Source organism: Syngnathus floridae, chromosome 16 (genome assembly GCF_059516105.1).
Source record: "Syngnathus floridae isolate MCC-2025c chromosome 16, RoL_Sflo_1.0, whole genome shotgun sequence".
Classification (NCBI taxonomy): Eukaryota; Metazoa; Chordata; class Actinopteri; order Syngnathiformes; family Syngnathidae; genus Syngnathus; species Syngnathus floridae.
Window position 1 is genome coordinate 8580885 of NC_142428.1, and position 27600 is coordinate 8608484.

Sequence of the window (27600 nt, forward strand, 5' to 3'; positions counted from 1 at the left end):
CAGTGTCTCTTTATTTACACAGTCTGTAATGCTGTATGTTTTCTTTCCCTTAATTGCGTTGGCCTTTGGTGGCCTCTGGTCAATCAATACCATCTCGCCAATGACATCAGCACCTCTATTCAGCCTGTTTGGCCTTGCCAGGTGATGGTGCCGCTTCGTGTGAGAAACTAACTAGCTTTCTTTTTTTTTCTCCCATCACTGAGCTCACAAGGTACCGTGTACTGCCGTGACAACAACATGTAAATTATTGATAGAAAAGACTACAGACTACACGAATCAGAACACTTTGACTCAAATCTATACGTTTGGTATCTCTGTATTTTAATTTCTCCACAAAACTATACATTTTGGCTGTATACTTGCAGCGACAATTTGAGGTTGGTACTTTGAGAACAACTATGGCCTATTGTACAAATCAAGGTCCTTAAAGTTGTTTGGGAGGTTGAGTCAGGTCCTTTCATCAAGCATCAGTCTTCTTGATGATTGAGCAAAATGTTACCTTTTGTACCATGCCATTAAACCTACCTTATCTGTCTAGCTAGCCTTCCGTATCTCCTCCAACCTGCTTACCATCTATCTACTTATCAAATGATGCACGTTTTCAGGCAGCGCTCTTAAATAGAGTGTCTGCCTTTCCTGTACACTCACTCAGCAGTGAAAATGGTGGTGAAGTCTTCTTGATGCGGCAATCAGTGTCGGCAAAACAATTTTGCTGACCTTTGACACGGGAGATGAGCATGGGAGAGAGCGAGTTGACATGCACGCAACCGCTAGCCTGGCCGTGTGCGAGAGCGCAAGCACATTCATCATAAGAGCTCCCTCTCCTGTGTCCAATTCAGCGGTGATTCTCTAGTGCACCACCATGGCAATGTTTAGTCAGAGCAGGACATAATTAGCTTTTTGTGTACTTTAATAAGGAGACATCCGAGTGTTCAGATGACAAGGGCACACACACTACAAAACTCCCGTGCTGTGATATTATCCCCTCCATTCGATGTAATTAAAACATAAATGATGAAATGCCGCTAACTAAAGCAACTGCTATGCAAATTTGAGGATCTAGTGAGTTGAAGAACACTTTTTTTTTTTTTTTTATGCCAAATGGGTATCATTTAAAGTTGACCTTTGGAAATGTTATTTTGAATGCAATGCGATGGCGCTGTTTAATTTGAAGAGGTGCTTATCTCAAAGTCAACATCTTACTTCTGTTTTCCTGACGCACACTCAGTCACCATATATTAGGCAGTAGCCTGGCAACCACAAGAGTTGGGCTGTAGCAAATGGATATGTTTGCAATATGCCAGGCCTGGCGTGCTCCTTACTGCTGACCCTGCCTGCCATTTTGTTTCGGTCCTGTGAAGGTGTCACTGATAAACGTTACCTTGTCTCAGCAGGTGTGCCTGGATGGAGGGCCCCGGCGCACGGAGGAGGTCACCAACCCCACAGTGTTTCCCCCTTTTATTTGAATAATGGGCCATTAGGACAGCTGGATGTCCGACGTTAAAGTAGCCGTATGTGTCTCTTAGATAAAAGACATAATTATCTGAAAGGGAGGATGTGTTTGTACACACAGTTTTCCTCAGAATTGGCACATAGTTTCACCTCTAGATGGCGACAGAGAGCGACTGAGGAAGGGACAGCTCGACCATGACACTCAATAACATTTACTGGAAAATTTGTGGTAAGCTATAATCAAGTCGAGAACAGTCAAAAGAATGAATTTAAAAAAAATATGTTGCATTGTTGTAGTAAAATCACAACTTTGCCTCGTTCCTACCGTTAGGAATTTGCTATAATAGTGCAAAGTGAGGGATTGCCTCATTCTTACCATTAGGAATTTGCTAGAATAATGCAAAGCAGGAAAGTGTAAACCTTCAGCTTGCTTTGGTGTTCTTTTTTAACAGCATTGTGGATGCTTTTCTACCACACAGGTGTAGTTTAAGAGCGACTTTCCATTCAATTAATTGAAATGTGGATAGGACATTTCAAGTGTTATTTATCCAATCCAAAATGGATGCCAATTAAAGATGAGTTCTTTATCATTTATTTGCCCTTGAGGGTTTTATGCCACTGCTATCACCTTATAAAAGCATCCTTTTAACGCAAATAATAGCAGCCCATTTTCATGACCTCCTCTAATGTATTTTCATCCATCGTCATTGCCTGGAAAAAAGTTTTCACCTCAGCACAAAACATGTTAATTGCCAACACGGGCCTGGTATAAAGAAAATATCTCCACGCTGATTATCTAAATATGTCGACAACCCATCTGCAGGAAGCCATTGAAATCACTAAATTGTGTATTCTCCTTGTCGTCTTTCAATTTGAATGCATTCTTAATCAAAAGGCTTCAGAAATGTGCAGATGGGTAATCCTTGTGTCTGCAAGGAGCAGCCTGGTTCAAGGTGAATGTTTCACACCCCGAAGCCCTCGTGTTTTGCCTCCATTGTGTGGTTTTGGTTCATATCCTCATGGGTTGCTCACCGCACCCAAATGGAAAATTTTCTGGAACACATAAGCAACTACCCCAAACACAATCTCCAGTCTGACTTTGAAAATGATAATAAAATTCTTCCAAGAACAACATAGTATGTCAACAGTGATGTTAGCGATTCAACTTTTCTCGTCAAACTAATTGAGGCATTTAATTTATAATCGCGGACCGAATTGCTCTCCGGATTGATATGTGTTGTTCGGAAGAAATTCCCAAGCACTGAATGAAGATTTCTTTTAAAGAATCAAAAGTTGAAGGCTTTGAGCGTAATTTTTTTTTACGAAAACACTTTATGAAAAAAAGTTTGGTACTTTCAAGCTGACCTGTAAAAATGATTATATAGGTACAGAATATTTAATGTTAAGATTGCAACCACAAGCAAAAAAAAGAAAGAATGTCATATCAACAGACAAGTTGTGTATGGTAGTATTATTTTAGGATTTTAAATGTTATAATTTAGGATTTTAAATGTTATGATTGCAACCACTAGCAAAAAAGAAAGAAAGTCATATCAACACACAAGTTATGTATGGTAGTATTATTTTAGGATTTTAAATGTAGCACATATTTTTCATTAATTTTACAAACATTTTTTGTTCTTTTTTTTTTTAAGAACATTAAAGTCCTTGAGAAATTGCTGTTCTAATCTTGCCCATGCACTGCTATTCAAATACATCGTATTCTTTCCTGCTACATTTTATTTTGGCCCTTTACTGAAGGTTAAAGTCGATATCTTAGCAAAGCTTTCAAATCTTTGCCTGAAGACGTTCTGTGAAGACAAGACAAGGCCAAACTCTGCCCATCTTGCAATAACCCATCCTTGACTCATGCTATGATTTATTGTTTTAAGACGGCAGAAATCTCGGGAGACCAAAGCAAGCTAACTGTTGCAACCTGTATTTCTGAAGTTCCCTTTTCATTGACTCGCTGTAAAATCAATTCAAGTCACCGCGTCGACATCTCTCGGCTACCTTGAGAGACCGCCACTGCGCCTCCATTGTCGACGTGCCTCTCTCCACTTCCATCTCTTATTCACCACACGATTTGCTTCTCTACCAGTTTTAAAAACCTCTCCAATCGAGATTGTTGAGGAGGTCGTAGCTGTGATTTGATACCGCTACTCTACGTTCACCTTGGGAGACAGCTATTGTCCACTGTGTTGAAGCTGACCCTGTGAGGTGACCTTCTTGATTGATTTTAATGCTACTTCCAAAGCTATTAAACAAGAACGCTTCAATGATAGTCCCTGCCTAACAGTTAATTTGTAGCTTTTATGTGAGAACCATGTGCCCAGTTTTTCTTTCTTTCTTTACTTATGGTACGTAAGTTAAGAAAGAAAAAAAACTTAATATACTAAACATGATCGTAGCATTGCCTCAGTCAAGAGAAATTTATTTATTAATGTATCACTTCTGTCAGGTGCTTAGAGAAGGAGATTTTTTGTATCGATAGAGAGCGCCATAGAATAGTAATGAAATAATAGTCAAGTAGGGACTGAGTGACTTTATTATATGAACAAAATGCTAACAGGAAATGAACCTGACAGTTATCAAGTTGGTTCCCATTTGCAGCAATATCTACTTCTATTCATTTGTTAGCATTTTTCAGGTCACACTCAAACTCTCGATTGTAGTCAATCCCAATGGTGTGTGATGGGGGTGAGGTCAAGGCTGTTGAGTGCTTCTGCTTCTTTAGCAAACCCATCCAATGGTAGGACTGACTGATATAACTAATAGCTATTGATGCGGTGTGAGAATTATCTGAGAAAATCGAAAAATTGTGCCAACTGAGTGATTGGGAAGCGCTGAGTCTCATGTATGAATCGGTGAAACCAAACTATGGTGTGTACCAGACCCTTATTATATTATATTATATTATATTATATTATATTATATTATATTATATTATATTATATTATATTATATTATATTATATTATATTATATTATATTATATTATATTATATTATATTATATTATATTATATTATATTATATTATAAAAAAGTACTACTTTAAAATGTTCTAAGAATAATGGTCGAGTCCAGGGGTCACCAACATGGACTCCAAGAACCACCTAAGTAGTCAGCGGGCCTGTTTTAAAAGTACCTCACCAGTGATGGGACATTGTGATTTTCAAGTAATGTTGTAGAAGTGATCATTTGAAAATGTAAACAATGGCAGACATTGTAGCAATAAAGTTACATATTAAGTAAGTTTGAAAATGTCCTCATTATTATTCAATGTATAATTACTTAATTCCTGGCTGCTGGATTTGTAATCTTGCTTTCCAAATATCAATCAAAATACATTAAAATACACAGTATAATATGATATACAGAAACTTTTGGTGGTAAGTAAGGTCTCAGTTCTTGTTGGTTACAAAACATTCTGCAGTAATTTTAAGGCAATCCTTTTTACACGTTTCTTGGCTGCCGCTCTGAAACTCAAAGCGTCAACTCCCTCCAAAGGTTTTCTTTTGAGTTGGCGTCTTGTGATTGACTCAGCCACTCTTTAACCTTATTATGGACATATAATTTAGGTCAGTGTCAGATGACTCAACTTTCGTGTTCTTGCTGAGCAAAGGATGTTTTCATCTGAGATTTTACAGTGCATGTCTCCATTCAAAGCAGCAATATCGGCCAGTAACCTTCAGAGACAAAAAATGCCCGGAAAATGTATTCAACTCCATGTATGACAGGGGTGATGATGTTCTCTGGGTCATACTTAGAACTTTACATCTTCCAACCCAGAGGGCAGAATTCTGATTGAGTAGTCAGTAATCAAACACTATTTCACTCAACATTTTATAACTTTTCTATTGTGTATGGAATGCCTTTTTCATAATAGTCAGTCAATTACCGTAGTGAATTTTAAAAACACATGAACATTTGTTTGTTTATTTATTTATTTATTTATTTATTTATTTATTTATTTATTTATTTATTTATTTATTTATTTATTTATTTAGGCAGAGGTCTGCACTCTTTAATTTTGTATTTATTAGTTTATTTATTAGTTTATTACAAGGATGATCAGGTTGTACATGCATGCCTTGTGCTAAAAAAGAGAAATATGAGTTAAAAGATGGTTATGTCAAGTGCAAAACTCATATACTAAATAAAATCATTTGGTTAGGGTTAGTTTCTTGAGTCTACTGAAGCGATTCCATTTTAAAGTTCATGTCACTTTGAGACAGCTCATTCCATCTCTATCAATTTCACCTCTCCAGCTTATAACGGTTCAAAAATGTTAAGATCTACATACTCTAGAGGTCCTTGCATTCACAACACGAATGTTATGTAAGCCATGCAAATACTCAAATGATGTGAAGCATTTCTTAGCCAACAGCTCATCTCCTCTGCGATGCTCTTGAAAGACTAAAAGCGTTCATTCTCACACTCTAAGCGTTCGCATTTGAGAAGAAAAATCGCTAAAGCTTTCATACAAATAGCACCGGCTATCAGCGTGTTTAAGGCTCCAGCACACAAGTGAGCCCTCAGGTTTAATTAAACTTTGTAAAAAGTGTATCATCCATGAAAACCTGTGCCAGTTTCCTTGAGAAGCTCTCCCACTTTCTTCTCGAGTGGTCGATACATTAAAACTTGAACTGATTGATTTCAGAAAGCCGTGCCACCGGTGTCCTCACGCAGCCATTAACAACATTTGAAGTATGGTCATCATCGAGCTTAAGGCCGGGGATTGATAATAGCTTGACCGACGGGGCCTATCTTACCCATCCCTTTTCAGGAGGTCTTGTATTTAACACCCAGAGCACTTGTGGCGAATCTCAAACAACACAAGAGTATTCTCAGAGCGGCTGAGTGGGAAGCTTCTTTCTCATTGGTGTGAACCCCATGAATACATTCCATTTCTAACTAACTACTCTGCCATAATGTGGAATTTCAAACGAGGTATGAGGCCAATTTATTTATTTGTATTCTCCGGGTCTTGGCGACACCCTTGAACACAGCGATGGCTGGGAGGATAATCTCACTCTTTCATCAACAAAGTGGTGCTGCACAAAACCGCATCAGCCATGTATTCACTATTGATTGATGGTCACTCCTGCAACACCAGGCAACGCTGTTATTATCATGCACGGATTCCAGGCTCCCCACAATAAAATCATTGTCGTGATTTAGCTTCTACACCCCCAAAGGTGTCATAATAGCACGGCCGATGTTTGCCTTGTATGGCTTTCTTCCTCGACAATTAGCCGTGTCCTCTTGTGAGCTTCTATACATGCAGGGGTGGATGTTGTGTATGCTAAAATTAAAGTGCAGAAAGGCAGTTAGATGCAATTCGTAAATTTGACAATTTAACTTGAATTTGAATGTGGCCACCATTTTAAGTGTCTTTTATGAACCCCAAATAAATTGCGGCTGTTCTATTAGGCTTTTTTTACATTTTTGTAGTCCAATCTAGAGCGCAAGTCAAGCTGTATTGCTTCTACAACTTGTTTTTCTTCAAGGGTATCAGTCAGGATAAGGATACAAAAGAATTTCTAAGTAAGTAATTTCCAGGTGGAAAAGTAACATTACCAAGAACTGAGCAATGAGAGAAGCAACAAGCTTTGAAGCAAACTAAAATAGCAAAGTCACTTTTATAAACTTTAACTTCAGTTAAAATAAAGAAAATATACAATTTGTTATATTTAAAGCCATCTGATGAACTTTCTTTTCTACCTTTAACCAACATGAAAACATTGCAATGTATCAATATGCAAGACTTTATTTTTATGGCTCTCTGCAAGTGTTTACATTTCCAAATGTACCCTGCAACAACATTCCTGAGAAATCACAACATCGCATCACTTGGTAATCAAGTTTGAAAACAGCCCCGTGGACGCCATATTTATATCCTTCTGCATCAGTGCAGATCCATACACAGTTTTAGTCATGACTATCAAGGTTAGACTGTAGTCAACCACATTGATTATTTATATTTTCATCATTATGAAACTTTATGCTTTAATAATACATGAAGTTTTCAAAAACAAATTTTTTTTTGCATTGTTTGTCATTGTTGTGGATGTTCATCATCATCATGATGAAGGCGATATTTTGGCAGTTTAGGCTCTTTGGCATGGGTTGATCTGTACGCTGAAAGCCAGAGTGGGTCCACAAAGGGAATTGTGAATTGGTGTGTCTGTGGGCTAGTCATCATCAATCATTGTATCAGGGTATCTAATGTAAACGCGGCTGCGTGCTGGATAACATGCCACATCTGCTCTTCTCTCAGTGTTGCTTCTTGGTTACCAAACCATTTATTAGAGAGCCCTACGTGGGGAATACTGTGAAGATCAACCTGCTACCCCCTTATCTCCTTAACTGTAACATTATTCACCAACATTATAGTCCACAACGGTTGCAGATGGCAGGAAAAGAACGGAAAGAAAACCAAAAGTGCACGCAGGGTTGATCCACGCGCTGCTGTGTTTGCGCTCCAGTCCGGTTTATGGCCCGATGAACATATGGCCAATATTTTGTCTCACGTCATAGAAGGGAAGACAAACATTGTGCAATGCAAAGGAGTTAGCGAGAGCAGAACCTCTTGGCCAGCTATGCAAACGCTCTCGGACAATACGAGAAGAGGAGCACTTGCTTTCAGGGTATATAAAGCACATCAGGCTTATCTGTGCACGCACTCCTCACTCTCATTTGGAGATATTTCATGAACCCCACACGCGCGGCCACGACTTCGCCGACCAGCCTCCCACTGGTGTACGAGGTAAGCCCACGACAAGCTTTTGTTTCGCTCATGGGCCTGCATGTGTGGAAGTGGTCGTCACGTGAGTGTGGACAGGGCACACGAGCATACTGGGTGTGCATCATAACAGAAATATATATTTTTTCCAATTACAAAAACTCACCTGCAACATGTATGACAAGATGTCAAAATACAAATATTAAATTCGGAGTGTGTCTATATTTGACTTCATAAATTGGGGTTACAATTATTAATTAGTCATTTCGAGTTGTAATTTTTTGGAAGCCGTCAGTGGGTACCCCCTGTTGTTTCCTAAAAGTACCAGTAGGGACCGCTAGAGCTCTACAGATGTCAACAGATGTTCACGTTATTGTGACACTCACGAAACAGGCTGCCTGAGAGGAGGGAGGACACGTTTCTATATGAGCGTGACAGATTGTGTTTATTTCTTTACTTGCTTGTGTGCACTGTGCACTTACACTCAATTCTAACCACGTTGACTGATTTTTGGATTCAAAGCATTTATGCGCGATACAATTGTCCCTCAAAAATGTGAGGATTTTAGCAATTCGTCCTGCATACATAAATGACAGTGCGTGTATGGCATGAAATCCACCGTTACAAATAAACTGGTGCTTTAACAACTGAAGTCATTCTCAGGGGGCATGGACGCGCCGCTTTAATCTCACCGTGACATGTTTAATTATCACACCAATAGAGACGAATAAAGGCTTTCCCTTTTGCCTGGAAGTGTTGGATTCTGCGTTTGGGTGGAGAAAAAAAAATCTTCCCTTGAGGCGCATGTCCGCAGGCCACGGCTTAGCCACACTTTAAATAAACCGCAACGGCTTTACCTGAATATTAGATGTAGTCTTTAATCATAGAAGAGGGAAATCGGGTTTGTCACATTTATCACGGGTGCCCGAGGCGGGAGTGGTCACCTTTATCAAAGCTTAACTCTCCTCCCGAGGCGGCCAAATACGCTGAATTTTGGCGATTAAAAAGAAGGGAGGACGATCAACATCATTATGGATCCTCCTGCGGCATTCTTATTTGTGCTTTCAATCGAAAGATGTATTTAATCAAGAATACAAAAAGCTTTTCTTCTGGTATAACAGAACCAATTGTGGGCATGAATTTCTAGGAAGGATTGTAATAAATTACGCGAGATGTTTGGGGAGAATCGTGCAAAAAAAAGCTTGACTGATTCACTTTTGCTGATAAAGTGAACGTGAAAAGTAACTTTTGCTCTGTTAATATATGGTAATTCTACAAATGTGCGTCTGTAGCCTATTTCGGGTCATCTGGGCTATATTCGACTGACGAAATTTTTTTAAAAATGAAATGTTCTTTTCATGTGTCGTCAGAAGGTGTTGCACAAATAAGAGGCTGATGAACTGCAGTCATGCACTTCTGTTTTGTCCCTTAAATGCCCTGGTCAATGTGTGCATCTGCAGCTTGGAGGCCTTCCTTTATCTCTCTGTCTCATACTCGCGCACATGCACACATGCGCACGCAAACGTGCACACGCACACAACGCGCACGCACACACACGCATACACACGATGCCAAAACATGTATTTATTTATTTATTTATTTATTTATTTATTTATTTATTTATTTAATCAACGTCAATTTAATCCATCAAACTGGCAAAAATATTTTAAACAATTGATTTTCAATGCAGATTAATTATGCAGCAATAATAATAATAATAATAATAATAATAATAATAATAATAATAATAATAATAATAAAAGACAACACTAGAAGAGTAGTTCAGTGAGTCAGTGTGTGTTTGAACGCGCAGTTAAAGTAAACAGGTAAACACAGCCAGATAGTCTTTCCAAGAGGATAAGTCCACTTAGCTTGCATGTGCACTTTTACCTCATCCTGCACAACCCTCACGAGACTGATCAAACATGCACCACCCCTCCACCCCCATCCCAAAAAAAGTGTCCTAGTCCAGTCTGTAGCAACTACTTTTGACACCCTCTTGTCACGGTGCCATACACACAAAAGCAAAGCTCCGTGACATGGGCCGATAAGCCTCCGTGGTCTAAACACAGTCTGATCTGGCTCAGCTCACTTTTTGGGGTTAAATGAGTAACAGTCAAATGACGCCCTGCAAGGGCCCGGTGTGCTTCCTGATGAGGTTGCAGCTGCTCTCGCGGGCCCTTCCTTGGTGCTGCCAAAATGTCTCTCTGGGTGTCTGCTGTGCGCACTGTGTCCCCTGTCACATGTCGGATTTAGCTGGGTGCAGCATTACTTGGTGGATCAGGTCAGTAACCTCTCTCTCCCTTGTTGGGGCCTAAGAACCGGCTCCGGTCTTTCCATAGAACCTGCTCAACTGAATGGAGCCTTTGTGGGATGCTGAGACGTGAGATTAATTCTACCACATTTTGTGGAAAATAGCTAAGGTCTAAAATACATAAGAATCAAATTTGTAAATAATCGAAACATAAATGATGTAGCTGAATAAATAATGCGTACACAATAAAACAAGAATACTGTCGAAATGTTATTGATTATTATATTATTGTTATTATTATTATTATTATTATTATTATTATTATTATTATTATTGTGTTAATGATCACAATATTAATGTTCAAAAAAATGTTGAAAAAAATTGAATACTGATGAATGACGCAAATAATGATGTTTGCATATAAGTAGATTGTGTGTCCAACAGTACCCGCCCATAAGTTTTCACAAGTTTCCTGTTGTGTGTGCGCGCGCGCGTGGCCGTGCGTGTGCGCGCGCCCTGGAGGACTTGCCTTAATACTGTGCAAGGATCCAGGGATTGAATGAAGAGATAGTCCATTGAAAGCAGTTGAATGCCATGACAACTAGGAACAAGCTCAGATTTATTCCAAACAGTTAGAAAGCATTGTGCGCGGGGCGTCAATCATCTATTATTTGGGGGTCCGAAATAAATGCAAAAACTGCAGCGGCACAAAAGCTTCCAACAGGAGCCGGACATTTGTCTACATTTCCCCCATTGTCTGCAGCTTAGCAATCGGTTTGTATTTGTGTTTGCCCGGGTCCGACCACCCAGGATGCGGCCGGGGACTTGGTGAAAACGTGAAACATTGTCACCCACATCACATACTGGATAGCGGGCAGAGGGAGGAGAGCGGCAGGCAAAGTCTTGAAGGAGAGAAAAATAAAGTATAAGCAACAATGATAGCGGGCTTGGAGCGCTGTAAAAGAGGCTTTATACGCACTCAAAACAAATATTAGGATATGGTGCCAAGATGAGAGTGGCACCGGATTGAACAGGTTGATTTAGTCATTTAAAAAAAAATCTGAACACTAAGGATTTTTCTTCAAGCTGCGTGGACAGGTTAATAATAGTAAATATATTAATATTGCAACGTTATTATGATTGCATTATTATTATTATTATTATTATTATTATTATTATTATTATTATTATTATTATTATTATTATTATTCAGCTAATTATATTACACAATAGGTCCATTATTTGAAACGGAATAAACAAAGCCCTGCTTCAGCCTCTTGTCCTTAAGCTCCGGCCAAAATATTGACTCAGAAGGTTTACATAAATTACCCCTACATGTTTGGACAAAACCAAACTGCGTTACAGAAACGAAAATAAGTAAAATGCTTAAAAAACGACAAATGTTTTGTTTGCGTAAGCAACTATTGCGAATATTTCGTTTAAAGTGCGCCTTCTTTAAAGAGTAACTGTGAGTCTAGCTACTTGGAGTTTCTTTGTATGTAAATAGGGAGTAGAAAAGGCCCTCCCAGTCTTTGTAATTAATTGACACGTTATACCACTCATCATACTCTGAAGCACCAATGGTAGATGCTCGGATCTCCCCAAAACCCACAATTTCACATCTGCAAACACTGTCTTCATCCACTTGACTCCTAAGACCCGCCCACACGTGGCCAACCTTTCGCGTGTTTTAATGCTTTTTCACTGCAGGTTCATGTGTGCAGACCAACCTTATATGGACGCATCGGACAAGGTAATGGCTTATTTGCCTCCTGCACCCAGCACCGGCACTGTATCCATGAGCCGCGCTTAGCACTTGAGCCACTTTGGCATCCCTCCCTGGACCCCTCGGAGACCGAACCAGAGCTACTTCGGCTGCAGGCGATGCTCGCCCACAGCAGCTCCTCTCCATAGCCTCGACTCTCCTTTCCCCTTCCCAATATCAGCTTCTCCTTCTCTCCCTGTGTGTGTCCCCCTCAAACAGCGACAGAAAGGTGCTGGTGCTGCAACTTTTTTTTTTTGTCGCCCCCCACCAGAATATGTCGTTGACCAACACAAAGACGGGCTTCTCTGTTAAGGACATTTTGGACCTTCCGGACACGAATGACGAAGAGGGATCTATCACCGGAGCGGAGGACGACACGGAGGGCTCAGAGAGCACGTCCACGACGAAAAGCACGGGAGTTTTGGTGAAAAGTCCCCTGGAAAATGTGCAGAACCTGCCTTTAAAGAACCCATTTTACGACACTAGTGACAATCCGTACACGCGATGGCTCGCCACCACGGACAGTATTCAATATTCATGTAAGTAGATGCTCATCATCTTTAAGAACTGTCATGCTTGCGATGTAGCCATGAAATATTTTTATTTGGATGCACCGAGGCGTTGTAGCTCAACAAATGGTGCTTTCTACTACGAAGCTTGTCTAAAATTTGATGTGGATGGTGTTCTGGGAGACTTCCAGGCACACAATGCACATTTGAACGCGCTTCACTGACTCCCCTTGTTATTTTTGGGTGCTGTCGCCGTTTGTTGAAATATCTACTTTTTGTGATGACGCATGCATGCAAGTGTGAAGTGTCTTCTTTTGGAACCGGACATAACATTTTGACAGTGTTCCTCCCGTTTCTCGCCGCCGCAGTGCACGGCCTCTCCGCCGGCTCCCAGGACTCCGCCAAGTCCCCGGAGCCGTCCGCAGACGACGAGTCGCCGGACAACGACAAGGAAACGTCCAGCAGCGGGGGGAGCGACTCGGGCAAGAAGCGCAAAAGGCGGGTGCTGTTCTCCAAGGCGCAGACCTACGAGCTGGAGCGTCGTTTCCGACAGCAGAGGTACCTGTCCGCCCCGGAGAGGGAGCACCTGGCCAGCCTGATCCGCCTCACCCCCACCCAAGTGAAGATCTGGTTCCAAAACCACCGGTACAAGATGAAGCGAGCCCGGGCTGAGAAAGGTATGGAAGTGAGCCACCTCCCTTCCCCCAGGCGAGTGGCCGTGCCCGTCTTAGTCAGGGACGGGAAGCCTTGTCACACCCTTAAAGCTCAGGACTTGGCGGCCACTTTTCAGGCCGGGATCCCCTTCACGGCGTACGGCGCGCAGTCGCTCCAACACATGCAGTACAACGCGCAATACGGCGCAGCGGCCACGCCGCACTTCCCCACGGCGCACCACTTGGTGCAAACGCAACAGTGGACTTGGTAAGGGGACGCGATAGACAGAGACTCGATTTTGGGAAGGCATACGATAGGCAGTTTCACTCCTCACGCAAAGAGAGGGGGAAACCTCACGCAGAGCCACTCACGAAAGACTTCATTTTTTCGCAGTCCACACAATATACGGTACCATTTTTATTCGGGGCTTACGTGTGCACCGTGTTTACATGTTTTCGTTAAGAGAACTGGCTCCAAACCCCTGTCCCAAATAGATTTTATCGAGAATGTCAATGCTCTTCTTGTGAACATTTTTTTTTTGTAAAAGTATGTTGTGTGTTGGTTGTAGATATATATATTTTCTCTCCCCCTTTGCCCTCGTGTTATTCTCAGCACGTACGAACCACTTTATAATTATAGAAATGTTAATTTCTTGCTTCTTTTATGGACCGAAAAATATTTATGGCCACGAATAAACACTGGCAACTTTTCAAATTTCCTTATCATTCTGTTTTTATTTAATGTAAATATTTGGTGCCTAAATGTTATCCTGTGCGTAAATTTGAGATTGCGCATTTAAATGTAAGTGTGGTAAACTTCCATTAAATTTCCTTATGCTACTTCCACGTTCGCCGAGAAAATGTAAATACCACAGCACTAAGAAAAAAAAAAAAAACCACTCTAAGCGCGTAGAAAAAACATTATTGTATAACAGAATAGAACTTGAGCCCTCAGTCTTTTCTGGTTAGGCAGATTTAATCCATGAGAATATTTCTTCTAAATCCAAGCGCCCTCACCAATAAAGCTTGAAGTCACTTGTGAAATGGGACCAAAATCCACTCACTTAATAGAAGAGGGCTTTTCAACACAAGAAGCTTTTATGTCAAAAGCTCTCCTTTTTGTTGCATCTACAACCGGTCCCCGGCCTCGTGCAAGCTGGAGCAAAAGTAGTTTAATGCAATAAACGTGGTGTTATCTTGTTAGACGCGTAACTTGCAAACAAGAGGAAGGAAATAATCGATAGACCCGCTGTCATCAGCAGGGTTGAGCCTCGTAATTGAATACATTCCATTTAAATATAAACCGCTTTAACAATTTATATTTTCTGTCGCTGTCAGACACAATTAAACTTATTGTTACTCATTTAAGGTGCGCGCAGAACACGCACAAATGACCCCCATACACGGTGGATTATCTGACTCCAGTCAATATCTTGAGTAAATATGATAGCCTCGCAGAAAAAAAAAAAAACTCGCTGCATTTCGTTTGGCCCGAGAACACACACGCACGCACACAAAATATCCCAACAGATGTTAAAGCCGCCCATATCATCACTGAACAAACAGCTAAATTGGACAGATTTGCTAATTATTTACAAAATGGTGTCTCAGGGGGGCTACTGCTTTTGGACCATGTGTTCGCGCACCACGGGCTACATTGGAAGGTTAAATAATATGAATAATATATAATATAAGAAAAAAAGTCACGTGTTGCAAGGGGATATTTAATATTATTTACAATAGAATGACTATATAAAAAAAGAGGCATTTTGCTGGACTCTATTATTGCACAATACAGTACAAGACCAAACCCGGAGACAAAAGGCCAGGTTCGATTCTGCTGCATGTTGGAGGCGTACATGTTACCAAGCAGCGGCGCAGGGATGCAGACAGTGAGGGGGGGGGAAAAAAGACAGCGAGCCTGTCAGAGTTTGCCGGTGGTGTTCCGAGTCAGGGAGATGCATCTTTGGGCTTTTTGTGTCGCCTGTCACTCGATGTCATTGTGATCTTTTACTACACACGTCGTATCCCATATGGGCAGCTGTGCTCGGACAAGGAGAGCTGGTGGGGGGAAAAGGGATCCTTCACAAAACCCAAATTGTGTAAAGCTTTCAAACAAGCCATTGTTGTCTCTCCAAGAAAAACGAATTAAAAATTCGTGCTATATCTATTCTGGTCCGCCAAAAGAAGAAGCTCCATTCACAGATAACAGGGAGTCCTTCTTTCTTGATAGAGCTAAGCCAACAAGAGCCCTCTCATTTTCTGCTCAGCCCCCATCCTCCTGTTTTCCAAAAGTGAAAGGCTGATTATTGTCTCTCGTCAAAAGCGTGCAGCTAACACAGCGCAAAAACTATTTTTAAAACCGGACACAGTTTTTCCTTGTTTGCCTTCACTCTTCGTCGCGCGTATTTTCTCTCCCCCCATCAATAACAACAATTCATTCAGTAATTTTCTCCTGCTTATCGTCTTCACTTTTCGCGGGTCTGTGACGAGAAATTAAATTAAGTGCGTTAATATTATCTTCTGTTAGACATTATCCCAATGCGCATGGACAATATAGCTGTCAAGTGCATTTCGTGGTGATAAAAGCCCGAGGAAAAATATCATTAACGTATTTGCTATTTAATTGATGTGAATTAACTGGGGAAAAAATATACGGCGAATATGATCCAGAAATATATCCTTTTTTTAACGGTCGCGATAGTTTTGGAAAACGCTGTGGTAAGCTGAATCTTAATATCTTAATATATCTGCATTATTCTCCACATTTTCTGCTACCCTATTGGAAACAGAATTCCTACCCTATTTTTATTTTATTTCATTATCTTTTCACATCGTATTTCGTATATTGCAATTTAGATTTAACGTAGATTGCTTGACGAGATGTTCAACGACCCTCTTTAAATGTGCAGTTCAAACTACGTGGATAACACTATTGTCCCCATGCACGAATACAATACTTGAGGAAATAACGCACTTGCAACACGGTGGATCTTCGTCATCCTGCCCATTTGAACCCCGACACAAATCTTTTTTCCCCCATGTCATGCACATCGCAAAATAAACGAGGATTTCAAAGCCATATGAAGCGGCGCTTTTTTTTTTTTTTTCATTTAAAGGAAGCTATCTAGGTTTTATTGCCTTAAAGGAGATCCAGATTAGATTCGCCATTCGTGCTGATATTAAAAGAGAGGGAGTGATGGAGGGCGGAGGTACCACAAGAGGGAAATAAGTTGTTGCGCGCAAATGCCGCAAGATGGAACCAGAGGTCTTTAGTTTGGTTACCCATGTCTGTTTTATACCACTTATAATGCTAAGGTTAATCTAAATATAACTATTTACCTTTATCATTATTTTTTGTTAATGTATATATTTTTAAATAAATAAAAAATACTACTATGGTGTATTATAGGATGCAAATATTAGACTGCAAGAAATTATCACTATCGCTTGAAGAGATGAGACAGCGAGAACAGTTAACAGACTTGTAAGCTTCCACAGTGTGGCGCAATAGGATAGGGGGACAAAAAATGGATCAGCTTATTACGCTCCAGTGAAAGTGAACAATGGCGTTGAAGTGTGGTCCTCCATGGGAAGTCTTCACTCAGCCGGAATCCATTCCAACAAAGAGCGATTGAGTCAAATATCCACAGCAATGCGCGTGAAGAATACTTGTCATCTTTTATTTCCATCATATGTCTTTGAAAACAAACGGATTTGAATCCGGGATATTAAATATATCGTGTTAAAATGTTAAATTAAAATTATGCTATTTTGCTACCGTTATATTTGTTTTTGTGATCAGGTACCGACAGGGGGCCTCGTTGAGTTAAAAGATGCAAACGCAGGGAGGGTGCATGCAGAGACTCCAATATGATGAAAAGAAGCTGCAAAGTCTTTATCTGCAAACGTTCAAAGTTCATAGAGGTCAATCAAGACTGAATAAATATTCAAACTCCACAAAACTGAGGGGAGAGACATGTAACATTTCACAATCTGGTCCAGGGTTTCCCCTTGTTTGAACGATGAATAAATATGGAAAAACTCATTGAGTGACTTTTCGAAGTACTGGAGGTGGTGCACGAGTGTCTTCGGGAGGAACACATCACGTCTCCATACAAAGCAGAATGTGGGCGAGAATGTCAACAGTAGGGTCTTTGGATCGACTGCTACATGATGAATATACACGATGACTTCTGAAACGTCAAGCAAGGAGAACCCACACCTGCAGGTTGCAGCTAATGTGGCGCCTTTGGCAATATTTTTGAGACTTCTACAATCTGCATTACCTCTACATGAATCAAAATTTTTAATCAATGCCTTTAATTTCTAAGCCAAGTCACCCAATTTAGAATATATGATAAAATGTAAACTAGTTTAAAAAAAAACTGTCTGGGCTTTTAATGTTTTATTCTATTTCATATTTTTCTTACATTTATATGTTGATCAAAGAAGTAGTAATATGAAATGTGGGAGTGCTATGGAGTATTATTGAAAATAATAATGTGTACTTTAACACGGATGGATAGAGTTCACATATACCCACGAACAACTAGTGAAAAATCTAATAAAGGGGTGAAAAATCAATAGTATTTCAATTGCAGCAAAAATTCTTGTCATGCAGATCCAAATGCAAGAATAACAAAGAGTAAAGAGAATACGCACGGCATGCCACAACGCTACAGAATTATACTAGTTAATAACTAGCATAGCATGTTGAGATGCAAATCTCAGTGTCAAGGTATTCACACTACAGTGTAAATAATTGATATTATGATTGTCGAAAATTAATTGGATATGGCTTTCCATTTAAAGTTGTGTTATATTTTCAATTTAACAATAGTAACTACGTTTAACACCATAATTATGTTAAATATTATGCTGCAACATCAACCATGAACGGTACAAATTATTGTTCAGATCTATTGCTTGACATAAATTATCCAAAATTTCTGATTTCAGCCCCTCAACAGTAAAGTTTTTTATTTCTGCAAAGCGTCATGAAAGTGGACTGACTGTTAATATTTTGTGTTTAATAAAAAAGACATTTTCAGACCTCTACATTTACTGTGGAAAAAAGTGATGAACATTTTCCCCTATTTTCCAACGTTACAATCTCAACCATGTGAATCATAGTTAATGAAAAGAAATAATAGTCAGTAGTCATCTATTACGAAAATGATCATGTGCAGCCGTAGGATAATTAACCTGTGGTTGACATGTTGAACCTGAAGCAACCTTAGAAGTGTGCATCAACTAGTAGATCTTTTCATTAATCAGTACCCAAAGAGTCACACTCAGCTTTAAAAAGGTTTGTGAGTAATATTGCTGCATTGTTGTTTATTCCTTGTGTTTAATCATTAGACATAATGAATAATACTGAATAAAGTCAACATGTTAATAAAGAGTATCATCCCAAAAAGATATCCCTCCATCCATTTTCTGTACCGCTTGTCCCCACGGGGGGTCGCGGGCGGGCTGGAGCTTATCCCAGCTGACTTCGGGCAGTAGGCAGGGTACACCCGGAACTGGTCGCCAGCCAATCGCAGGACACACAGAGACAAAACCATTCGCACTCACACTCAAACCTACGCGCAATCTGGAGTGGCCAATCAGCCTACCATGCATGCCTTTGGAATGTGGGACAAAACTGGAGTACCCAGAAAAAACCCATGCAGGCACAGGGAGAACATGCAAACTCCAAAATTCCACACAGGAAGGCCGGAGCCGGAATGTGTGTGTTCATAATACTGTTAGCATTTGCACACTGAGTGGTAAACCCAGCACATATTAAGCAAATTTGATATATGACACATCTTGATATCATTCATTTATTGCTACAAAAAGTGCAATTTCCACAAAGGCTAATAGAAGTATTTACTGCTCCACTTCCACCTCTTTGCAGAAAGCAAAAATATTACACTGTAATAGATGCTGATGGTGCAGTTCCTCGATGACAGCATTCTGTGGGATTGAGCTTTAAGTGCTGCACATGACTCGCAGCCAGTTTGGAGACAGTTTTGTGCAAACAGAGTGCATGTCAAGGTTCTTGACTTTGCTAAATGTTGAGATTAGAAAAACAGCAGAGTCTGCAAAGTGGATGGATATAGTCAAGTTGAAGACTAAGAGAGTTTTCTTCTCAGCAAATATATGTACTCCCTTATTTGTACTCTGATTAGAATAATTTCATACATGTGTCGTATGACGTTAAACATGAACATTAAAAATTGATCACATGAACAAACCGCAACCTGTGTGCAAGGTGAGCATTTAATCTACATTTACATTTCAAACATCTATTTAACACAGAGTGAAAGATTTTTTATTTCTTAATTTCATTGGGAAAAGTGTGACAATTGTATGGATGGAGTAGTTCAAGTTTAGTATGAAAGGTTTATCACAGCTTCCACTTTCCCCGTGCTCCAAATACGTAGTATGGTAGAATTGGAAAGCTTTCATGGGTCTAAAATAAATGCTCATCCGAGATTCTACATATATTGTAGTAACTCAGTCTGCATGCTGTTTAATGGGGCTTCTTTAAAATTATAGCATTATCTTTTATCTTTTGTGCTACTGTAAATGCTTTGCATGCATTGCTGAAAGGTCCTTTACAATCAAACATCCTAGACTCGGACTCAGAGTCACAGATTTGAGTGTTCACATGTTTCATTGAATGGATTGTCTCACCTTCTTCAGTGGAGCAATGTATGGTGCTTGACATGTTAGCATTGCAAACTCAGGGACGTCAGCCTGATTGTAAGTAGCTGTTCTACGTTTCCGACATCAGTAAGAATAACGATCACGGAGGAATGAACGATTGACTGAGTGATTAACCCTCTGAAGACATACAAGGAGCATTGCCATCATATTTTATGTATATGTAGATTCACGTATGAATGCCAAAGTATCTTCATGTTCTTTTTCTTCTCATTCGCATAATACTGAATGTCTTTCTGAACAAACATACCGTATTTTCCAGACTATAAGTCACAGTTTTTTTTTCATATATTGCTGGAGGGTGCGACTTATACTCAGGAGCGACTAATACATTATATAATTTTACAAGCTATTTTCACGCAAACCGCAAGAGGGCGCTCTAGGCCTGAGGAGTAATTGGAACTGCAATTGACGAAGAGTCTGACGTAAGCAACATAGAAGTTGACGTGCCGCTTCTTCTTCTTCCAGAGTTGGTGGAGTTGTTTAAAAGTGACACAGAGGATGAAGATTTCATTGGATTTAGTGATTTGGAGTGCCACGGATGGTTTGGTAAGCTTGTTAGCATGCTATAGTTATTTGAACAGTTAATACTCTGTGTTAACATACCAGGCACGTGCTCAGTTCGTTGTTTATGTGTCATGTAACGTTAGCATACCGTACAATTATTCAGCCTGTTGTTGCCTCTATTATATTTTTAATTTAAATTGCCTTTCATGTCTGTTCTTGGTGTTGGATTATATCAAATAAATGTCTCCCAAAAATGCGAATTATATGTTTTTTCCCTGTTTATTATGCATTTTATGGCTAGTGTGACTTGTACTCCAGAGCGACATATAGTCCGGAAAATACGGTAATCTTTAATTGTACCATTCACGTTTGAATGGTACAATTTCTTCACACAAGTACGCAAGATCAAGGGTGCAACAAGCTGGTCTTCAATCGCCCGTGTCATCTGCAAGGTTGACTACATCTTCTGCAAGAAGTGATTTTGCAGTTTACTTGTCAATGTCATTCATGGACATTTAAAAAACATTGGAAAAAGAATTCGGCGAAAAGGTGAATCACTGGATGCCGCACCGCAAGTATAAAGGAGGTTCACGTAAATGAATAGACATTTTCTGAAGGCCCTAACACTAATCGAAGCACTGACCTATACTTTTATGTTATTTTTGGATTGTTGTAATTTACACCCCACCCCCACCCTCCACGCTACTCGAGAAAATCTATAGAAGCTATAAGACCCACGGTGAATTTGACATTTGAATTAGAATTTTTTTGGGGTTGACAGGAAGCAAACAGTTTCCAACACCAAGAAAATTCCAGTGTTTTGTTAGCTTTATGTCATTTACCGTATTGATTGCGAAGGAAAATAAACCTGCAAGTATTCTTCAGATCTTCACCTACTGTCAAGTTATGTCAATGTTTCACCCAGTTCTTGGTTAAACTTGAAAAAAGCCTGGTCTGAAGAATGCAAAGGGGCAACCCCAATCTTCATTTAGTTTTTCCTTTAATTGGGTTTCAGTTTACATTCCATTTAGGTCCCAATTAAGGTTGTAATGTAGATTGTACTTCATGTTGATAACCTTTAAACAAGTAAAGAAAATAAAGAAAGTATTACATTTACAAAATAAACATTTGTCTAAATTGACATACTTAAACTTTGAAACAAGTACTCAAACTTCACGTCAACTTAATTTGAATTTTCAAATCAATAAAGTTACTCAACAATCAATACAAATGTCCATTTTCATACCAGTTGCATCTTGACCATGAGCTGAGTGATGTTCTGTTGTTTGTTCCAGTGCTACCAAACATTTCTTCTTTGTTCATTGCTCTCCATGCCATGCAGGTTACAGGAAGTATATAGGTAGTCGGCTCAAGGGTTGGACTGTTTTTGTCTGACAGTTTGATCTTTCTCTGCCCCCTGCAGGTTGGGAGGTTTGGAGCTGATTGCAAGTTGCCTGTTTCTGAGTGCCTGTTTGAGTGAATGTGGCTTTCACCTCTGAGTTAACATGACACCTACCAAACTCTTTTTTTGCTTTTGTATTTTCAAGTACAAGACACATGATCCAACACTCGACTACATATGGTTTAGTCACTTTAAGTATAAATTATGATTTAATTTGATTATGCCGAGACGTCTATTCCCTTCAGTTGAATTTCTTGCATGAGCATATGTGGCTGGATTTCACTCTGTATGGCCCCGATTTACATTTTCCAGTGCAAGTCTAATACAAAGCATGTTTGTTTTCGCCAATTTTGACAGCTTGTCAATGTTTTATGAAGAATTTGAGGGATTTAAGGAAATATCTTCAGCTATTTCCACCCGATAGGAGTTATTTATACATGCCTGTTGAGGAAAAACTGTCCTGTTTCAATACCATGCGAATCACAGAGGTTCAATGCGTTACGTTTAGAAGCGATTAGTGCATAAGACTACTATTTATTTGTAACGTACTAAATATATTAACTTATCAAGTCTGATCAAATTATCACCATTTTAGGGTGTTAATATTATCTATTGCTTGGATAAGAACATACAGTGTCAACACAGTGCTCAAGCACAGCGCCATGGGTGGGCTAGAACGTCCTTGAACGTCCAATATGTGTGTGGGCTGAAAAAATACATATTTTCATATCATTTTTTTTTATTTTAACTTACTTAAGAGGTTCTCTCATTTATTCAAGTATGACACACACTACAAATATGCAGAAGCTGTTGAGTAAATATCTTTGATTGGCAAACTTGTTTGAACATATTTGCACAGTACGTTCCAAGGTTTTGATAAAATGTAAGCTAAATGCTAAAAACAGAGCATTTGTTCCCATAATGCCCAGAGGTGTTGACTTGCGCATGGGCAATTATAAAAAAAATCTCTCTGATTTTAGCATTTAGCCTACTTGATACATACAGGTTCAAAGTTGTAATGAATAGTTAAACATTGTTTATAAGTATTTGTTTTCTAGTTTTATATTTATGTCTGCAGTGCATGATTCCGATCTATTGTGTGGATTCTAAAATGTCCATTGCTGTTTCATGTCACAATCACAAATTTTGTACTGGTATTGGTATTGACTGCACACAGACATATTCACGTCTAGAAATATTAAACTTGTTATCATTATGCGACTGCATTTCTAGGGATAATGTATATACAGGCAACATATTTGATAATGGCGTATCCAATGCATGTCAGTGAGGTTACAACTTGAACTCGTAAAATGGCTGCAAGATGGCTGCAAGATTTACAGTTGACAGGAGATATTGTTGATGAAAAATTTGCAAATATAAAATCTTTCCTCTTCATTTTCTACAAACGTAGAGAAACTTGTGTTTGCTTTCTTAACTGAGGTGAAGTGGAGAGAGAGAGAGAGAGAGAGAGAGAGAGAGAGAGAGAGAGAGAGAGAGAGAGAGACACCCCCCCCGAACAGCGGCCATGGGTTTTCCCTACTATTTTGTGATGGTTGAAGAGAAGAGGCCAGCAAAGCATTTCAAGTGGCCGAGCAGCTAGTGTACTGATGAGCCAGACAAGATGGAATCAAGCCTCCTCAAAGATGGCCATGCACAGGCAGCTGATATCCCACAAAAGCAAAAAGTGCTGCTGGAACAGTACATGACAAAAAAAGACAAATAAGAGAGTCTCAGATAGACTTGATGGAGGCAAGAAGTGAAACGAGCACGATTCAGTGCTATAGAAAGTGCAACTGCCATGATAGACAGTTCTTGAATTTACTTTTAGAATATAAGTAGTATTATGATGTGAATATGTTTAATTGGCTTTGCTTTTTACTCCAAATGCTGTAAAACCAAAGTACTAATGAAAGAAATCCTAACTATCATTGTGTAACTGCAAAAAAAAGTGATTTGACAAATTTATGTTACCGCAACATTTTGTATGCACAGTACAAACAAAACATTCTCCAGTACAATACTGATAAAACAGATTTTAAAAAAAAGAATAAGCCCACATTACTGATAGTCGAGACATAATGCACTTTATTCTTATTCAATTGTGAGTGACAACGAGTGAAAAACTGCAAGCTTTAAATCACGTAGCTAATATTTTGAAATGTTGACTTATTTTCGGCAACAGACATTTTGAGTGGTATGTTCCAAATACTTTATAGTTTTAGAGACATTAAAAACACTCGAGAGAAAATTAAAATGATTTCCGAACTTTACTCAACTGGCAACCCACAAAACATGATTCATGGTGACCTTTTAGATTGGATATAATTATTATTCAAGAGAATAAAAACACACCAAACAATTATCCAGAGCCGGGATACAACTTTAAATGTGTTTATTTTAGATATATTGGAAAACAATAAACATACATTTTTATAAAGGAAAAATATAATTTTATGCCACATTGAAAATTAATAAAAATTATAAATTAATAAATAATGAAGAAATAAAATATAATATGGCATTTCATTAGTAAAAACATGTTGGCAATTGTATCATATTATACAGTGTACATGTTAAATCTGCGTTCTGTGTTTGACACCGCTTTAAGAGCCTTTGCTATTCAGCTGCAGGTTTACTCATTGAGAAGAAGCCCAATTATTCTGCCCATTTGATTTATTCAATTTATAGTCAAACTTTCTATTTCAAATGATATTACAGGAGTTTTGTACCTCTGTTAGGATCAATACATTCAGAGAGAAGTCATTTTGCGATGTGTTTATGTGAATTATAATGGCAGTCTATCTTCCTGCATAAAAGCACTCAAAAGTGAGGACAAACACAAGTGAAATAGGTCGCTTCTATATAGACACTGTCAAATCATTTCGAGATTCAATTCGAAACTGACATTCAAAGTGCTTGAAAAGTTTGGACAGAAAGATAGAGGCCCATCTCTTGACTGCTGAAATAAAAACACAAATTAGCATCAAGGTACACCTGCACACAAGGAAACACTTGAGACAGATTGCAGTTGTTTGCATGCACTTCTGGTGGCGAGAACAACACATTTGATCAGCTTTCTTCAAACAGGCAGAATTTGCCGGAAACATCTGGTTCAGCTGTTTCTGGACAAAAACAAATAGAGACAGACAAACGGCACAGAGTGAAATAGAAAACCATCCTTCCAAAATCAGCAAGACAAATTAAGAATTCCAGCTACACCAGTATGGCAGAAGTTAAGCTTGTGAGATTTCATATTTTTGGGAACACAATACCGGGCAGAGACATTTTGCAATTTGATGCATATGTTAACTAAAGTTAGTGACGTGACAAACTCACTAACGGCTTGGTTTACCTGCCCCCGCTGCTGCCGTGCAAGCAGCAAGTCCAACAACCAAAATGGGAACAAAACTGCGCTTGTATGCATTGTCCTGCGTTCATTTGCTATTTTACAGTGATCTGAATCACCTTTAAAAAAAAAATTAAATGGATTTCCAAATGAAAGTGCATGGCCATTTAAAATATTGGTACTTAAAATACAACACTGACCAATAATTTTAGCCTCCAAAATGTTAGACTCTTAACTTTTGAGGCCTCATTGTATTGTATTTCAATAAATTATCAGAATGGGAGAGTTTAATCTGCCATCATCAGTGAACTTCCTTTTTACATTTCACTCCAATTTAAATTAAATAAATGTGAGACATTGTTTTCATCACGCACATTCACCAGGACCGTACAAAAAATTTAATCGTAACTTTGTCAAGTAAATGAAGTGGGCGCCACTAACAATGGGCTCACTAATCCTATTACACTATTTTGCATTCACCTACTGGCAATTTTCCCAAGATGCATGATCAGCATCCACATATTCTGTTTTTGGGGGACCCTATTAGCATCATCTCTTCCATCAAGACACATTAATTGTGAATGAATGAAAACTCCTGGAGTAGAATAAGGTCTTGAAGAGGCCTGTCATATACTTTCTCCACTTGGGAAGACCTTTAACCTACTTAGCCGAGGGACAGAACTGTTTCAAGTAGGCCAGCATGAATGATATGCACCTGCCCGCTTTTTACTCCCACATTGCTGGGCCGTTTGAGAGGAGAGAGAGCATTTGAGCTAAATGGGGCTAGGTGCACATGGAGTTTCCACACAAAATGTGATTTCTTCCAAATTTGAAATCTTAGTCTGAAGACAGCGTGTGTTCGCTTCAAAATAAAAGTTGAAGATTTGGTCTTATTCTCCAAATAGACTAGTCAACTCGTCCATTCCATCTCCTAAACAATCTTTGTGAGAAATATACATCTTGTGAAACAAACGGCACTTGAGTCCCACGTTTATTGTATGCATGAAAATTTTTTAAACGCCCCTAATACGTAAATAATTTGTAAATCGGCAAATTTTTATCATATATTAGATTTTGTTTGGCCTATTTGTTACTATATGACTCAAAACTGACGAAGATGCATGTTTACGGGTTAAGAGTAATTTCCCAACATGACATTAAATGAAATATTTAACCAAATATAAATAAATCAAAAATAACCATTCACAGTCTCTGGGCGCAGATTTTAGATTTTCTTTCCACTTTTTAATGTAACGAGTGTGACGTTCGAAAAAAACAAACAAACAAACCCGTTTTGCACTATACGTTTGCATGCACGTTTGGTTTGCGGCCGAGGGGGCAGGTCGGGACCTCAGCTCTTCAGTCGTCTCAACATCTCTTACGGTATTGAATCAACATTTAAGTGATGGAGTGAAGTATTTCGTCCGTTTTTGCTCGATCTAATATGTTGGGATGAACTGCAGGTCGACGTCCAGAATTTGATTAAAATTACATTGATTAGTTTTACCAAAAACGGCCCGGCGGAGTCCCTTATATAAATGGTCTTGATGACAGGATAATATCCTTGCGCAAAACGCACATTTATTCATTTATTTTAAGTCTTGTGTTATAAATGACATATTTAAGAAATTTATTACTGATGATGATGGTTATTTTTTTATGTCAAAAAGATGGGCAGTCTTAAATAGGCCCTCGAGCGGGTTTGCTTTATTGTGCTAAAATAAACAAATACATTAAAAAAAACAATCAGGACTGATCACAAAAGTCAATTGGACAGTCGAAAGTTGAGATTTTCTAAAGCGTTATAGCGTCAAAATGATTTTATAAGCTGCCGTGTTGTGCGTAATTGATACAATTTGATACAAATATTGCTAGGGCGGCAGTTAAATGTGAAATAAAAAAACAGCCTACACTAATAATGATCATTTTTAAACAACCGAATCGCTATCTTTTGAATATTGTATTCATTTTACATTCAATTTCTTACAGTTCTCAACTAACCTTCTTCAATGGGCCTCCTGGCGGTTCCGTTCATCCTGTTATAGCCTCCTTAGACACCGCGGACGCCGCCAACATCACGGTAACTTAAATTGAGATCAAGATTTTAAGAAACAATTGCTCGGAAGCACGATACATGTATAGCCAACCAGCTCCAGATTTTTATCAGATCCCAACGTGGAGGGTCTGTGCTACCGGGTCCTGCTCTCTGACTTTAGGTTGAGAGGTTTGCCTCATTTGCATAAT

General features: G+C 39.1%; 1 protein-coding gene and 1 pseudogene across 2 annotated transcripts; one reads left to right on the forward strand and one right to left on the reverse strand.

Moving 5' to 3' along the window:
* The first annotated feature begins 11000 nt into the window (after positions 1-11000).
* On the forward strand, positions 11001-14104 carry nkx2.2a (NK2 homeobox 2a). Of its 2 annotated transcripts, none has more exons than XM_088400665.1 (2): positions 11001-12758; positions 13070-14104. In XM_088400665.1, the coding sequence occupies exons 1-2, from the start codon at positions 12494-12496 to the stop codon at positions 13651-13653; spliced, it is 849 nt and encodes a 282-aa protein (XP_088256791.1). In that variant the 5' UTR covers positions 11001-12493; the 3' UTR covers positions 13654-14104. The 2 variants fall into 2 exon arrangements, with proteins under 2 accessions (XP_088256791.1, XP_088256792.1); XM_088400666.1 differs by having other exon boundaries at positions 11017-12758; positions 13097-14104.
* A 9305-nt stretch (positions 14105-23409) lies between these two features.
* Positions 23410-27391, reverse strand: LOC148385511 (uncharacterized; annotated as a pseudogene).
* Positions 27392-27600: the final 209 nt, after the last annotated feature.

Coding starts and splice junctions, on each gene's coding strand:
- nkx2.2a (XM_088400665.1), top strand. CDS start 12,494: ATGTCGTTGACCAACACAAAGACGGGCTTCTCTGTTAAGGACATTTTG. Junction 12,759..13,069: donor GGACAGTATTCAATATTCAT/GTAAGTAGATGC, acceptor ACATTTTGACAG/TGTTCCTCCCGTTTCTCGCC.